The 13,784-nt window shown below is 38.6% G+C and overlaps 5 protein-coding genes across 5 annotated transcripts; 2 read left to right on the plus strand and 3 right to left on the minus strand.

The window, feature by feature from the left end:
- Window positions 1-66: 66 nt before the first annotated feature.
- On the minus strand, window positions 67-1,284 carry EV154DRAFT_607078 (uncharacterized protein). Its single transcript, XM_051607586.1, has 3 exons — window positions 1,213-1,284; window positions 948-1,144; window positions 67-878 (listed from the first exon to the last, which is right to left on the minus strand). The coding sequence occupies exons 1-3, from the start codon at window positions 1,262-1,264 to the stop codon at window positions 252-254; spliced, it is 876 nt and encodes a 291-aa protein (XP_051451804.1). The 5' UTR covers window positions 1,265-1,284; the 3' UTR covers window positions 67-251.
- Window positions 1,285-1,376: 92 nt separating this feature from the next.
- EV154DRAFT_527754 (uncharacterized protein) lies at window positions 1,377-2,258 on the plus strand. The gene has a single exon (XM_051603510.1). The coding sequence runs from the start codon at window positions 1,538-1,540 to the stop codon at window positions 2,174-2,176; it is 639 nt and encodes a 212-aa protein (XP_051451805.1). The 5' UTR covers window positions 1,377-1,537; the 3' UTR covers window positions 2,177-2,258.
- A 61-nt stretch (window positions 2,259-2,319) lies between these two features.
- On the plus strand, window positions 2,320-5,371 carry EV154DRAFT_92195 (uncharacterized protein). Its single transcript, XM_051607842.1, has 6 exons — window positions 2,320-2,388; window positions 2,443-2,592; window positions 2,678-2,935; window positions 2,994-4,329; window positions 4,407-5,095; window positions 5,164-5,371. Exons 1-6 carry the CDS (start codon window positions 2,371-2,373, stop codon window positions 5,341-5,343), a joined length of 2,631 nt encoding a protein of 876 aa, XP_051451806.1. The 5' UTR covers window positions 2,320-2,370; the 3' UTR covers window positions 5,344-5,371.
- Window positions 5,372-5,657: 286 nt separating this feature from the next.
- Window positions 5,658-7,051, minus strand: EV154DRAFT_396465 (NRAMP family; the record flags this gene model as incomplete). Its single annotated transcript, XM_051595192.1, has 5 exons — window positions 5,658-5,748; window positions 5,837-6,032; window positions 6,093-6,215; window positions 6,303-6,908; window positions 6,964-7,051. Coding segments are annotated over 5 exons (1,104 nt in total), but the record flags the coding sequence as incomplete, so codon positions are not given.
- A 1,015-nt stretch (window positions 7,052-8,066) lies between these two features.
- Window positions 8,067-12,965, minus strand: EV154DRAFT_540506 (DNA polymerase phi-domain-containing protein; the record flags this gene model as incomplete). The annotated part of the gene is made up of 12 exons (XM_051604419.1): window positions 8,067-8,177; window positions 8,250-8,438; window positions 8,514-10,387; window positions 10,415-10,457; window positions 10,523-10,707; window positions 10,792-11,149; window positions 11,213-11,491; window positions 11,562-11,810; window positions 12,082-12,086; window positions 12,138-12,477; window positions 12,543-12,585; window positions 12,652-12,965. 12 exons carry the CDS (start codon window positions 12,963-12,965, stop codon window positions 8,067-8,069), a joined length of 3,990 nt encoding a protein of 1,329 aa, XP_051451808.1.
- Between the last annotated feature and the right edge of the window lie 819 nt (window positions 12,966-13,784).

Below are 13,784 nucleotides of genomic sequence, written 5' to 3' on the forward strand. Positions count from 1 at the left end.
TTAAAAAATAAAGTGTAGAAAATGCATTGATGGATGTATTTTAAACTTTAAAGTCTTGTAATAGTAGTTTGCTTTAATAAATGAAATTTTGATGGAAAATATAATAGGGAAATTTTTTTTGAGGGCGGGAGGGAGTCATTTAGTACAAAATAGATGCAAATATTAACGGTTTTTTGGGGAAAGTCTAATTTGTGTGTGGTTAGGCATCTATTTTTTTTTGTTTGCTAGGAGAGATAATTTGGGGGGAATATCTAGAGAAGTAAATAAGCAGCAATACCAGCAGCAGCACCAACAAAGACGCCACCAACACGAAGGTTCTCACCGGCACTGGCAGAAGCCTTTGCAGAGGCAGAGGCAGAGTGGACTGCACTACTGACCTTGGAAGCAAGTTGAGATGTTTTGGCTGCAGATGAACTGGCAACAACTGTGCTAGAAGTGACAACAACAGAAGAAGCTTGTGCAGCAGCAATGTTCTCATCAATAGAGGCAGAGTCAATATCAACACTGGCAGCATTGATATCAGCGACAACATCAGCAGCAGCACCAGCGTCAACATCAGCACCAGCAACATCAGCTTCTACACTGGCATCGGCATCAGAAGAGAGACTATCGGCATGGATGTCCTTTCCATACTTGCCACCATGGCTACCGCTACCATGGCTATCACCGTGGCTTCCACCACCACCATATCCACCATGTTCCTTACCGTGGCTTCCACCACCATATCCACCACCGTGTCCACCACCTTGTCCACCATGTCCACCGCCAAATTTATCATCTCCAAAGTCTTTATCATCGTGGCTATACTTTCCATACTTCTTATGAGGATAGTCATCAAAGTCATCTTGATCATCATGATGGTTCCAGTGAGGCTTACCCTTTTAGAAGAAGGAGAGTTTTAGTATTTGCAAGTATAAAAAAAAATATGAGAGAGAGAGAGGACTTACGGTGGGCTCAAAGCCGCCCCAACTCTTGGTACGGGTAACGGTGGTAACTACGACAACAGGAGGCTTGTTTTCGATCTGCATACCAGGTCTAAGAGAGAAGACGGGACGAGGAGGACCAGGAGGAGGAGGAGGGTGGAAACCACCATGTTGACCACCACCATGTCCATAGTCAGGTCCTTCTTCATAAGGCTTTGCAGCTACAATAAATATATGAGTGAGTCGGAGAGAAAAAAAAGGGAAAGATTAATGCAGAAAAATCACTTACAAGCAACACAAGCTAAAGCGGCTGTAATAGCGAGAGCAGTGAATGATTTCATTTAAATTATAATAAAAAAGTCTAAAAAATGGTAGAAATCAAGAATAAAAATGTATCAGTAGAGAGAAAAAAATGATCGAGTTTTTATATAGTTGTATGAAATATTCCCGACATTTTTCAATGATTTAGCTTTTGTGTATTAATTCGGAAAGAATTATAATTCCCTGTTTATCGGTTTGTGTGTGTATAGATTTTTTTTTCTGGTGCGTAGTCGGAAATTTCATAACGCGTAATCTTCCCTCTTTTTTAAGTTTTTTTAAAATAAACACACATTATGGGACTTATGCCGCCCGTTGATTTCGATAGCTTAATGAGTCAAGCCAAAGACTTGATTGCTAAAAAGGACAAGATTGAAGCAGACTTGAGCGACATTGACGCTCGATTAGCAGAAACAGGTGTTGGTATGCAGGAACCGTTAGTGGACAGCTCCGGATTCCCTCGAGCAGAAATAGATGTACATTCAGTCCGCATCGATCGTAATCAAGTTATTCGTCTTCGTAACGATCATAAGGCAGTGATGGCAGATATTGAACGTATCTTGCATGAAATCCATCAAGCTAAGCGAGCAGGATCAGCAACCACAGGGGGAGCAGCCAATGATGTAACTCATCTATCAGAGGAAGATACAATCGAAACAACACCGGTTGCCTTTGCAATCGTCAATGCAGTGGCTCCGGATTCGCCAGCATATTCCGCTGGACTTCGTCGGAATGATCGTATTTGCAAGTTTGGCCATATTGATGAAAAGAATCACCAGAACTTGTTGGCTTTGAATGCATTGATAGGTCAGAGTGAAAATATACCAGTGCCCGTCTCCTTGTTAAGAGATGGAGAGATCTTGAATATTACGGTTACTCCAAAATCAGGCTGGGGAGGCAGAGGAACCTTGGGCTGTCATTTATTACCACTGTAAAAATAAAATAAAAATAGTTTCTTTTTTTAAGCTCTGATATCATTTTTGTGATCACCCCACATGATACGGGTGTACACAATACACATCATTATAATACTTGCTTTTTTTTATTATTTTTAATTGTTATTTTCTTTTTATTCTCTTTTTTTTTTTTTTACTGTTTCTTCTTCTTCTTCCTTGTTTTGACCTGTTAAATGATGACTTATCAGATAGTAAGTGATATGCACATTACGGCAAACATAAAAAAATCTCACACGATTTATTAGGACACGAACTCTCGTTGGCATCATTGTAATACCGAGCCTAATTGTAATGCCGAAAAGTCATTTATCAAACCTTCAAGCTCCATCTCCAATTTATCTCGACTCTTTATTGCCACAGCCAGCTATTACAATCTGACAAAACAGCAAGCACTGGTAACATTTTTTTTTTTTTTTTTTTTTTTTTTAGTACAGACTTACCTATTTAGATAAACAACAAATAACATTGGTACGTTTATAGGATGCGATTGGATATCTTCTTTATGAATACGATGACACCATTCATGTACAATTATTAGATTGTTTCATACAACACAAGTTTCTTAAAAGAGACACAACCAGTTTTACAATACACGATCATGAAAAGATAACTGGAATTTTCACACCACTCACAAAGTGCTACTCTCCCTCGTGTCAAATAAACCAAACATGTTATTCGCCTCTTTGTCCAAACAAGCGTATTTCCGGCCTCCTGCATCTCACCAACGCCCATGAACAGGTAACAGCTTATTCTTGTATAGATCATGTTTTCATTCTCTTACTCCTCTTGTTCACAGGATACCACAAAAGATTGGATCGAAAGTATACCACATCATATTCGCCTATGTACAGATCGAAAAGAGCTGAAACGACAGGCTGGTATAGCCGAACTTTTAATGACGGAAAGTCATTACCGACAAGATCTCCAGTTACTTCACTCCATCTATGCCGTGCCGTTATTAGAATCAGACACAATACCTATTTCTAAACGTCAACGCTTTTATAATAATGTGTTTGGAAATTATCTGGATATCCTTCATCTTCACAACTCTTTTTCACATCAGTTTCGACATTCGGGGTATTTTATTGTGGGTCGTGTTGGCACCATCATTCTCCAACATGTCACGCTCTTGATTGAACCGTATATTTTATACGCTTCCAATCACATCAAGGCTATCTATTGCATGTCCCTTGAACAAAAGTATAACCCGTTGTTTGCTAAATTCGTTGTCACACAAAATGCTCTCAAATCCACGCGACGGTTAGGACTTCGACATTATCTGTCCTCTCCTACACTATGGATGGGTAAATTCAAGTTAATGATACAAGCCATCTTGAAGAACACTGTGGATGATGCCGATCAACTATCCCTCAAGGCCTCCCTGGCTATTTTGCATGATACACTGTGTCGCATGAATACTTGTGCTAATCTATCACCGGAAGAATTCAGGTTTGAAGAATTATCAACCTCCATTTATTGTACCACACTGGGACAACACGAGTCCTCCTTGTACGAAATACCCGACGGAAGCAGTCTAATACGAGAAGAAGCTTTATGGCTCGCAAGATCTTCTCATCCATTACTGCCTTCACTCTGCCACGTCTTTTTGTTCTCGCATGCTTTGGTCTTGACCCATCCTCGGGTGATCAGTGGCCGTACAGAGTATCACGTGGTAACGTCCATCCCGCTACAGTTGCTGTCGCTCGATCATCAAACATTAAACGCATCCATGATACGACGACTTTCATTTGCCTCAACATCCATGGTTTCCACACCCTTGCATTTATTCCAGAGTTTACGACGACAAAAGAGCACAGTGTCCGAACCCGAAGACAAGAGTCGAAGTCGGATAAAAAGGATGATGAAATCGGTTTCGTTGACAAGACGCGATTCTGCTCCAGCAGCCTTTATGTACAATCATCGAGCTACCACACAACGGACGGTACGCATTAGTCATATGGCTTTTCCGGAAAATGTGTACAAGCTAGAGTTCTTGTCAAGGTCGGATCGTTTAATTTGGAAAAATGTGATTGGACAAGTCATTTGTGATTCGACCAGTAGTCGTGTGTTTGATATCCAACGATGTCCTACATTGGCACAGATGGGCAAAATAAAATGTGCTCATACATTTGGTAAGCGTTTAGTCTACACGGTTTTATTGTTTTTTTTATTACATGAGCTTAAAGAAAACCGTTTATTATAAACATAGTTCATTTAGGGAAAAGTATGGTGGTGTTTGGTACGCAGAGTGGTGTCTGGATGGGACAAGAGGAAGGACCCTTTGATCTGGTGTTACCCAATGTAGATGTGTATCAGTTATGTACATTGCGTAATAAACTGCTCGTACTCAACCGTCAAAAACGAAATTTGATCGCCTACCGTTTAAACGCGTGGCAAGACTGGTGTGTCGTGAAACGAACCTCCGTCACATGTTTTACAGTTGGACGCATTCGAAACCAGGATGTCATTGTATACTTGACTAAACGACTGCATACAACTTGGCTTGTGATCATTGTCCCTTCATCAAGGCTAGGCAAACATTGGTTCAAAAAATATATTACGGAGCATAAAGTATCTATCAAGGATCCAACCACACTGCAGGTGACTGGAGATTCCGTGTTCGTAAGATCGCATCGGTTTGGTATTGAACGTATTGAGATTGATATGCCGGAAACACAAATCGTCTTTCGTGGAGTCAATGTGGGTATGGTGGCACTTTTGAAGACAGGTATCGTGTGTGATTCGCAATATGCGTATGCCGTGTCCTTGTGGGAGAAGCGTGAGGTGGATCGTTTAGTGAGGATCAAATTTGAGTCGCCCATTCATCACGTCGCGGTAATGTACCCGTATCTCATCGCATTTTCATCTTCTGTAATCGAAGTACGACATATGGAAACGGTAAGGAAGAATGTTTTGTATGCATTAAAACCAGAAAAACTAAAACTCATATCTTGTAAAATATAAAGTCGGAACTAGTACAAGCACTTCGAGGAAATCAAATTCAATTCGTGTCTATGGAGAATCATGAATCACGATTATTTTTTACCATGTTGGATGGAGATCGTATTCATACATCCATTTATCAATTAAATTTTTTTTTAATAAATGTGTATAGTAAAAATGCAATTATGAACAAAGTGGTGTGAGTGAGTGAGTGAGTGAGTGAGTGAGGAGGAAGGGGAAATAATAAATATGCTCTTCTTTAGAGAGCGTAGGTTTCTTGTTCAGAAGTTTCTTCTGAATCATCATCGTGTTGTGGTAAACTCATCCAACCATCTTGCGTAGAATTCAATGGTTGATTAGTTTGTAGCGGTTTCCAGACCAAATAAATCAGAAAGAGCATATAGATTGTGCCAGTGACACCAATCAGAATGGCTGTGAGGAGACTCGTGGCATGCTTGACAAACAAAAAGATATCGAACGAAATCACCACAAGGATTAAGACCCAACAAATAAACTGTAATATTTTACTTGGTATGAATTCCTTGGATAAGATAGTGGACGAGGTAGACAATTTGATAATTGGAATTAACACGGTTGGTAAACAAACACTAATGTACACAATTACAACACAAACAAAAAGTAAATAATTTATTCCATTCCTTTTTTTTTTTTTAAAAAAAAACCTGTATAATTTACCTTTGTAACACGTTGAGTAATTCACCCATAGTATCGAAATGATCGACAGCAAATATGGCAACCAACATACCGGGTATTAATGAAATACTACGGGTTGCGGCTACACGATGCCAATCTTTTTTGAAAATATTACCAAAGAATCCTTCCGTTACAAACTGACCCGCTAAAGTGCCCGTCATGGTGGAACTCTGACCAGCTATTTGCTGTTGTTAATTCCATTATCCTTTCACTGTTTTTTTAATTTCTATTTATTTACCTGCAAGCAAACCGGCAGCCCATAAATATTTGGCGGCAGATCCCAATGTACCGCTTAATCCAATATCTGCATCATCTAATCCAGGCAATTTCATTGTTCCAATTTGATCAGGCTTATAAAACACTAGATAGATTGTTAGCCTTCTTATTTCTCTCACTCTCTCTCTCTCTTATTCCCTTCTCTACTTTGAATATGGCGCTGTTTAATTACCTTTGGCAAAGACAACAACAATAGCTAGATTCACAAAAAAGGACACACTAAGCGCTAGACCTGACTCGATAGCAAAATAAAAGTTAGCTTCCTTTAACTTGCGAATGGAAGGCTGTGTTCCCAAATCACGGGACATGACAAGTGCACTGTGTAAAAACATATTGTGTGGCATAACAATGGCACCCAACATGGCGACGGCTTGAAATTCGGCATTTTTGGGGATGTTGGGTATCAGCACACCTTCCAAAATTTCCTTGACGTTGGGTTGTGATTTGACTAATTCGACCCAGAAACAGACAGCCATCATCGTGATGAGGACCATAAAAAACGCCTCCAAACGTCGTATACCATACCTTTGAATCATCATAAATGTAAATGTGTCAGTGGCAGTCATCAAGACACCAGCCCATAACGGAAGTCGGAGCAGAATGTGTAGTGCGACGGCAGTACCGACAATTTCTAAAATATCGGCGCCAATAATCGCGATTTGAGCAAAGGCCCATAGGACCAACGTAAGTCGTGTGGAGTAATTTTGTCGAATGAGTTGTGCAAGATGTTTTCCTGTAATTGTGCCTAATCTAGCAGATAGTAATTGAAAGATAAGACCTAGAATATGTGTGTTGAGCAGGAAATAAATAAATGATGTATATTTGGTAGTTACCAATCACATGTGCCCATAATAACAACCAAAGTAGTTTCGTTCCTGCAACTGCACCTGTTTGTAAATCTGATTCGAGATTACCCGGGTCCAGATATGCAATTGACCTAAAATTTAAAAGATTAATCTATGCGGTTCTTCCTCACTAACAAAAATTAAAAGTTGCCCTTACATTAACCAACCTATTACGACAAGAAAAAAAGTTAATTTTTCACTTTAAATCAGTTAAACTATCCTTTTCTCTTTACCTGGACCCATATATTTCCACAACTTTTTAAAAGAAAAATAGGCTTCAGAGACTTGACCCGTATCAATTTCGGGTTTGATATCTAATTCTTCTCCGAATAAAGCACTTGAAGATCCTTCCTCTTTGTGTTGTCTATCTTTTGTTTCGTCTAATAACCTCAGTATATCCGAGTCTTCTGATAATCGACTTGTGGCATGAGGAACCATGATGTTTTTATTTTGGTTTAAAATGAAAAAAAGAATATAAAATAAAAAAAAAAACAAATTTTACTTTGTTTAGCTTCAAATTAATTTTCCCCCCATCTCTTTTGAAACCCAGTGATGTCCATTCTGTAGCCAATACAATGCTTTGATTTTGCCATAAAAATAAAAACGGATACATCTTGATTCATGTCACAAATTGATTTGCTAATTTGACAATACATTGTTTGCACACAACGCAGTATTTCAAGCTTTCTCTGATAGAAGAAAAATGTTCCTCTTCCCCGGAGTCGGCTAAAAAGAAGTAAAACCCATCTTCTTTTCTTTTTTTATTACGTGAACACTTCATAAACAACGATATTTATAAAAGGGATACCTACATCCTTAATAATAATAAAAAAAAAAAAGAGTATCATTGATAGGAGAAATATATAGTTATATTGCCTTTTGCTGCTAATTAACCTTGGATTGCATTACGTTGTACTATGTGTATTTCCGCATTAATTAACCAGATTATATATAATAAAAAAGACAAGTTGTAGTACAATGGGATATAAGAAATATTATGCATTTTTATGTAAAGCTTTTATTATATGTATACTTTAGGTGAAAAGAGTGGGTGTGCGTGTGTGAGAGAAAGAGAGGGAGGGACTAAGAATTTAGGCCCAAAGTTGTTGCAAAGATTTACACGATGTAGAGATAGCAGGCTTTGCAAATTGTTCGTTATTTACAACAGATAAAATCAACGTAGTATCCCACACCTTGCTCAGCTAAAAAAAAAAAAAGATATAAATTAGTAAGATATAGACTTTTATAGAAATTATGATCATAAAACTACTTACATCTACTGTCTCTGGTGCTACCTTCTTATGGAGTCTAACAATCAATGTGACAAATCTTAAATAATTCTTCATTCCTTCGTAATCTAAACCGTGTTCTCCATCCTTTAAGGATAACTCGATAGTGGATTTTACAGATAAAGCAATTTGAGGTACTAATTTAAGGAACTTTTGATTGTACACGTCGGATTTCTATAATAGTATAAATGTGTTATTAATCTTCGCATGTTACAGCAACCCCCCAAGTTACGACTATCTTTGTCTTACCTTGCCAACAGTACGTTGGATAATAATACATGCCCATTTGCATGCCATGGAAAGTCTATAGATATTGGCACACTCAGCACGGTTCAAATATGTAACAAGAGTATCGAGCAAATCCCAAGAGCTCATAGGGTAACGCTGTAACATTTGCTGAATGATACTGGGATGTAAAGGAGTGGATTTCTTGGTCAAGTACAACTTGATGGATTCGCTGTAGATCTTGTTGAACTTGGCAAGTGCCTTTTTGGTCTTTGCAGGTGTGGCAACTTCGATATCGGTACCACCTAAAATACATTTACGCAAGTACAGGGAGAGTTGGTTACACATTTCAGATAACTCCTTGGTGGTGGAACTCTTTGCGAAATCATGAACGGCTTGGAGAATCTCGAAAACGTAATCGGATTGCTCCTTGGGATATTCGGCAGACTTGGCAAGACGGTTCTTTAAGAAGGCAATCACCTTTTCGACAAATTGGTTGGTGACAGACTTACTGGGTGTAGCACGGATAATGTTCAAAAGGGGAACAATTAAGCTCAAAACAAGAGGGTTGGTAGGGTTCTTTTGAGCATAAATCACAATCAATCCCATAACATTGTTCTTGAAATGAACAACGTTTTGTTGCATGGAAATCTTATCGTCCTTGAGGATCTTCTTTTGCTTGAACACTTCGGCTAATTTATCATCAAAAGCGGACATGGCCTCATCATCCAATTCTTCATCGGATGCATCATCTACAGCATTGATACCTTGTGCCTTCATGGCCTCTTCAATCTTTTGACGAAGCTCTTCATCCACATCTCCCTCATCTTCAGATTCCTCTTCAATGTTATCCATATCGATCATCTCAACATCGTCATCCTCTGAATCATCGTCGTCACCAAAGAGTTCCTCATCTTGCTTGCTATCTTCACCGGAGGCCAAAATATTCAAGAGCATCTCGAGAGATTGCTTGGTCAACTTGTGAGAGAAAATTTCAAACACTTGTTCAGCAAGGTTCTTGAGAACAGGGGATTCGTTGGTCAAGAAAGAAACGAGGATATCCACAATAACATCAATAGGGTCTAATTGTTCCTCCTCTTCTTCTTCGGTAGCCTTCTTGGACTTCTTGCCCTTCTTGGGAGTGGCAGCAGCAAAAGTCTTTTCATAACAATCGGTTAATTCGGTCAAGACAGCAACACCTTCGGTTTCGTTGATCAAGGTATGGAGAATAATGTTCAAAAAGAGAATCTCGAAACCACGTTCGACGCTATCATGCACTTGAGCCTTCTCCATCTTGCTAATCTTGATTCTTAATTCAGAGACAATCTTGATGGCCTTTTCGGTAGCTTTGGTGGTTTTATCAGCAGGCTTGATATGGGTGGTCAACTTCTTGTTCTTTTGCAAGGTTTGGTAAATGGAAAAGACCTTATAGGCCCATAATTCACCATCGTTGGTGATACCGTTTAACTTTTTGGTCTTGACGGAAGCTTGTTGCATGGGAGGTAACTTGGAAAGAGCAACGAGTACAGCTTGGAAACGCTCTTGACAGAACTTGATGGTGTTCTCGGATAAAGCAGGTGTAGGCTTATGGAGACCAGTCAAGTAAGAGGCGGTCTTATCGGCAGATTTGACATCAAAGAAGGAGTGGATCATCAAAAATTGTACGAGATCAGTAACCCATTGTTCTTCCTTGGGGATCTTGGCGTTAGTAACTAATAAAGTCATTTGGTTCAAGGCCCATTCGCGACTGGATTCAGCGGATTTCTCTTCGATAGTAACAAAAGTCTCGGCAAGGTATTCGAGGTAAGATTTAATTCCCTCGGTGTCCATGGTCGTCAACAAGTTTTCGACAGTCTTGGTACGAGTGATACGATCAAAGTTTTGGTGACCGTTCTTACCTAAAAGTTGGGTGATCAATGCAAAACCAACTTGCTTATTTTCTTCGGCTACGTTTTGAATGACATGAGCCTAAAAAAAAAATAGAGATGTATTAATAAAAAAACGGCAACACTTCCACTTTCTTGTAAACTTACAGTTTGTCTAGCAGCTCTGTTCAAGAAACGATCTTCAGAGGAAAGGTTGTTGATGAAACTTCTCATAAAGTTAGCAGTGAAGATCAAGGGCATTTGATCAGGGGAAAGACGACGCAAAACTTTTTCGACGAGTTGGAAACCCCAGAATTTACGACCATGGGAGGAGGTCTTATCAAACATGGTGTCTATTTGATAAATTATGTATAAATATCACATACTCATACATATACACACACAAACACACGCATTGTAATTTCTCTCCAACTTACTATCAACAGCAACGGTCCAAAATTCTTGGAAAGAGGCAATACCCTTGGGTTGATCTTCTTCGAAATAAACAGCAAGGAGAGGATCCCAAACTGAATGAAGTTGAGGCTTCCAGTCAGCCAAAGCTTCTTGGGTCTCGGTAGGGATTTCCTTGAGAATGTTGGCTAAGTGAGTCAAATTGGCAGGGTCTAAAATAGTGGTGCTCTTCCAGTTGGCTAATTGCTCAGATAAATCGACGTCTTCCAATTGTTGTTGAATGCCAATAAGCAAGTTAAGTTGATCCACATTGGTCACAGGTCCGTTGAAATATAATTCCTTTACCTTTTCAATAACCTCCTTTTCATGTTCTGTACCCTTCAACTATCATATCTATGAGAATCTCGCCATTTTTTTTTTTTTTTTGACAGTTTAATGTTTACTTACGTAAGGAAGAATGTTGATCACAACATGATGACAGACTTCGGCAAGATAGGATTTGGCCTTGGCCATTTCGTGTAAACCTTCCACAATACGAACAATATCTTCGGTTGTTGTAGACTCTCTGGCAACCATACCAGAGGCTACCACAGACATCAAACCGAAAAGACGACCAAATAACATATCGCGGGTTTCATCACCACTCATGGCTCCAGTACGCTCAGTATATTGGAACAAAAGGTCAAGTACGAGCTTGGTGGAGATAATATCGACAATGGCAAGAAGCTAAATATGTTTATGTTAGGAATGCTTTGCAATGGAGAGTGTGTTTGTTCAACAAAAAAAAAGGGCTTACCTCGGTCAAAGCCAACGAGAAACCTTGACGAGCACCTTGTCTAGAAGAGGGAAGACCACGAAGCAAACGACGGACTGCATAAGAAACGTCAGAAGCACAAAGAAGGTCGAGTTTCTCTTCGGTATCTGCAATGTCCTTGGTGTCTAAACTTTCTTCATGATTCTTTTGGAAATCGGCAAGAGTTTTAATCAAGGACTGAGCGGCATTTTGTCGAACACTGGGCTCAAATGAAGCAAGATCCCAGTAAAGCTGAAGAGTGGTAGTTGCCATATTATTTTATTACTTTAAAAAAAATAAAATAAAATAAAAAATGGATATGCTTGAATAATAAAAAAAAAATGTAGCTTTGAAGGAAAAAAAAAAAATTACTTATGTCAAAATAGACAAGAGTGGCTGAGTATGAGTGACGGCTTTTATGTGCTTCTAAAAAGGAAAGTTTATTGGGATTATTTTGAGCTTCCGCTTATATCGAGAACTTCTTCATTATTTCATGATACAACAATTTATTCCACGTATCTACAGGGCCTGGAATACATGTATGTAGGCAGTCTGCATCAGGCTTAGAATGTGCATCACCTCTTTGGTTGGATAAAGTGGAAATATCTAACATGTTGAATCGTTCATCCTTGACTAAACCACTCAATAAATCCTCCCAGATATCATCAAATGCCTTAAATAAATGCCATTCATATTCTCCTGTCTTGCCTGTGGGTGCTAATGGATTTGCTTGAGGTTCTTTAAATTGGGAGCAAGTAGCATGTCCATAAGGTGTTGATCTAATCCAAACCTTTTGATGCGGCTTAACCTTTCCCTTCAAGAAATCTAATACCACCGACATGGCATGTTTAAACGCTGCTAATAATTCTTCTTCCGATTGGTTGGGTCCCCACTGAAGATTTGGGTGCCAATGTGGGCCCTAAAATAAACACATTTGAGTATTGGGATACATTTACATTTCTTTCTTGTACATATAATACTTACTGTATTGATTACAATATAATCAAATTTATCAAGTGCATGAACCCTAATGGAAAAAAAGTTAGCCTCAACAGTTATTAAATTTGATTATCCAATTAAAATATAAACGTACCAGGGGTAATTCTCGCCATTACCTAATTGAGAACCTGCCTCTTCAAAAGGGCTAATCATTTTATAGTCGTCAAGACGAATCAAGTAATCCGAGCGGATATAGGCTATTGAGGATGTGTCTCGATCGGAGGCAGCAAGTTCATTTACTTTAATCTTGTTATTACCGCCATTTAGAGTTGATTTCGGGGGATGTCTATTCGGGAACTGATTTCCTAATAAGCAACCCAAGCTCTCGAATTGTAACTGTGTAATCGAATCACCGACAAATAATATAGGGTGTTGAAGAAAATGATCTGCTAATTGCTCTACATTCATCTCTAAAAATGAACAAGCATCTGGTTGCCACCTATAATCCATACTAAAAAAAAAAAAAAAGTATCTTAATAAAATATTCTTGACATTGCATTTTCAAGTAAAGTATAGCTTACATTTTTTTGGCCCTTAACGCCTCATTACCACCTTTTCGGAAACAACGATGAGCGAATTTCTTCATACAGTGATATCCCGCAGCTTTTGCAAATTGGGTTTGATTTAAAGGGGATTCTATCTCGATAGGATCATAGATCCACTGTCCTTGGTTAAAAGTTTTCGGTGTGCATAACGATTTGATCACTTTTGGTTCTAACGCTGGTATATATTCTTCCTCAGATGAGGTCATGTAATCATCTTCTAATACTGATGATGGGCGTAACGCCGGTGTATAGACTGTGATCCAGAGTACAAAGCATCCGAATACAGTTGCGATATAAATGTATCTCAGACTTTTCTTATCTTTAGGAACAGCTACCATTTTTTTTTTATATATAATAAGTCTAGAAAGAAAAGAGAGAAGGGAGAAGAAAATAAGGAGGAGTTGTGAAAGATGGATTTATAGCAATTTCCCTTGCCTAAAATGGTTACATGTCTGCCTGTCGTCATTTTCTTTTTGTACTTGTTCCTTTGTAATTTCTTAAATATTTCATCAATGTAAATGAAAATACTTTTAATTGACCTGAAAAACTTTAATCAATTTAACCTCTTTTCTCGTGTGTTTAATCGTATTCTTTTTGCTTGGCTAACATTTCTTAATCTTCTATTGCCTCTTTTTTACACATTTAGCTTGTGTTACTTTGGATACAGTGCGGTTGATAAATT

Source organism: Mucor mucedo (assembly GCF_025094135.1).
Source record: "Mucor mucedo strain NRRL 3635 chromosome Unknown EV154scaffold_170, whole genome shotgun sequence".
NCBI lineage: Eukaryota > Fungi > Mucoromycota > Mucoromycetes > Mucorales > Mucoraceae > Mucor > Mucor mucedo.

Bases quoted from the DNA above. Each gene is read 5' to 3' on its own strand.
- EV154DRAFT_607078 (XM_051607586.1), bottom strand. From the start codon at position 1,264: ATGAAATCATTCACTGCTCTCGCTATTACAGCCGCTTTAGCTTGTGTT. The intron at 1,145-1,212 runs GTAAGTGATTTT...TATTTATTGTAG, and splicing joins CGCTTTAGCTTGTGTTGCTT to CTGCAAAGCCTTATGAAGAA. The intron at 879-947 runs GTAAGTCCTCTC...TTCTTCTAAAAG, and splicing joins GGGGCGGCTTTGAGCCCACC to GGTAAGCCTCACTGGAACCA.
- EV154DRAFT_527754 (XM_051603510.1), top strand. From the start codon at position 1,538: ATGGGACTTATGCCGCCCGTTGATTTCGATAGCTTAATGAGTCAAGCC.
- EV154DRAFT_92195 (XM_051607842.1), top strand. The intron at 2,593-2,677 runs GTAACATTTTTT...GTACGTTTATAG, and splicing joins TGACAAAACAGCAAGCACTG to GATGCGATTGGATATCTTCT. The intron at 2,936-2,993 runs GTAACAGCTTAT...TCTTGTTCACAG, and splicing joins TCACCAACGCCCATGAACAG to GATACCACAAAAGATTGGAT.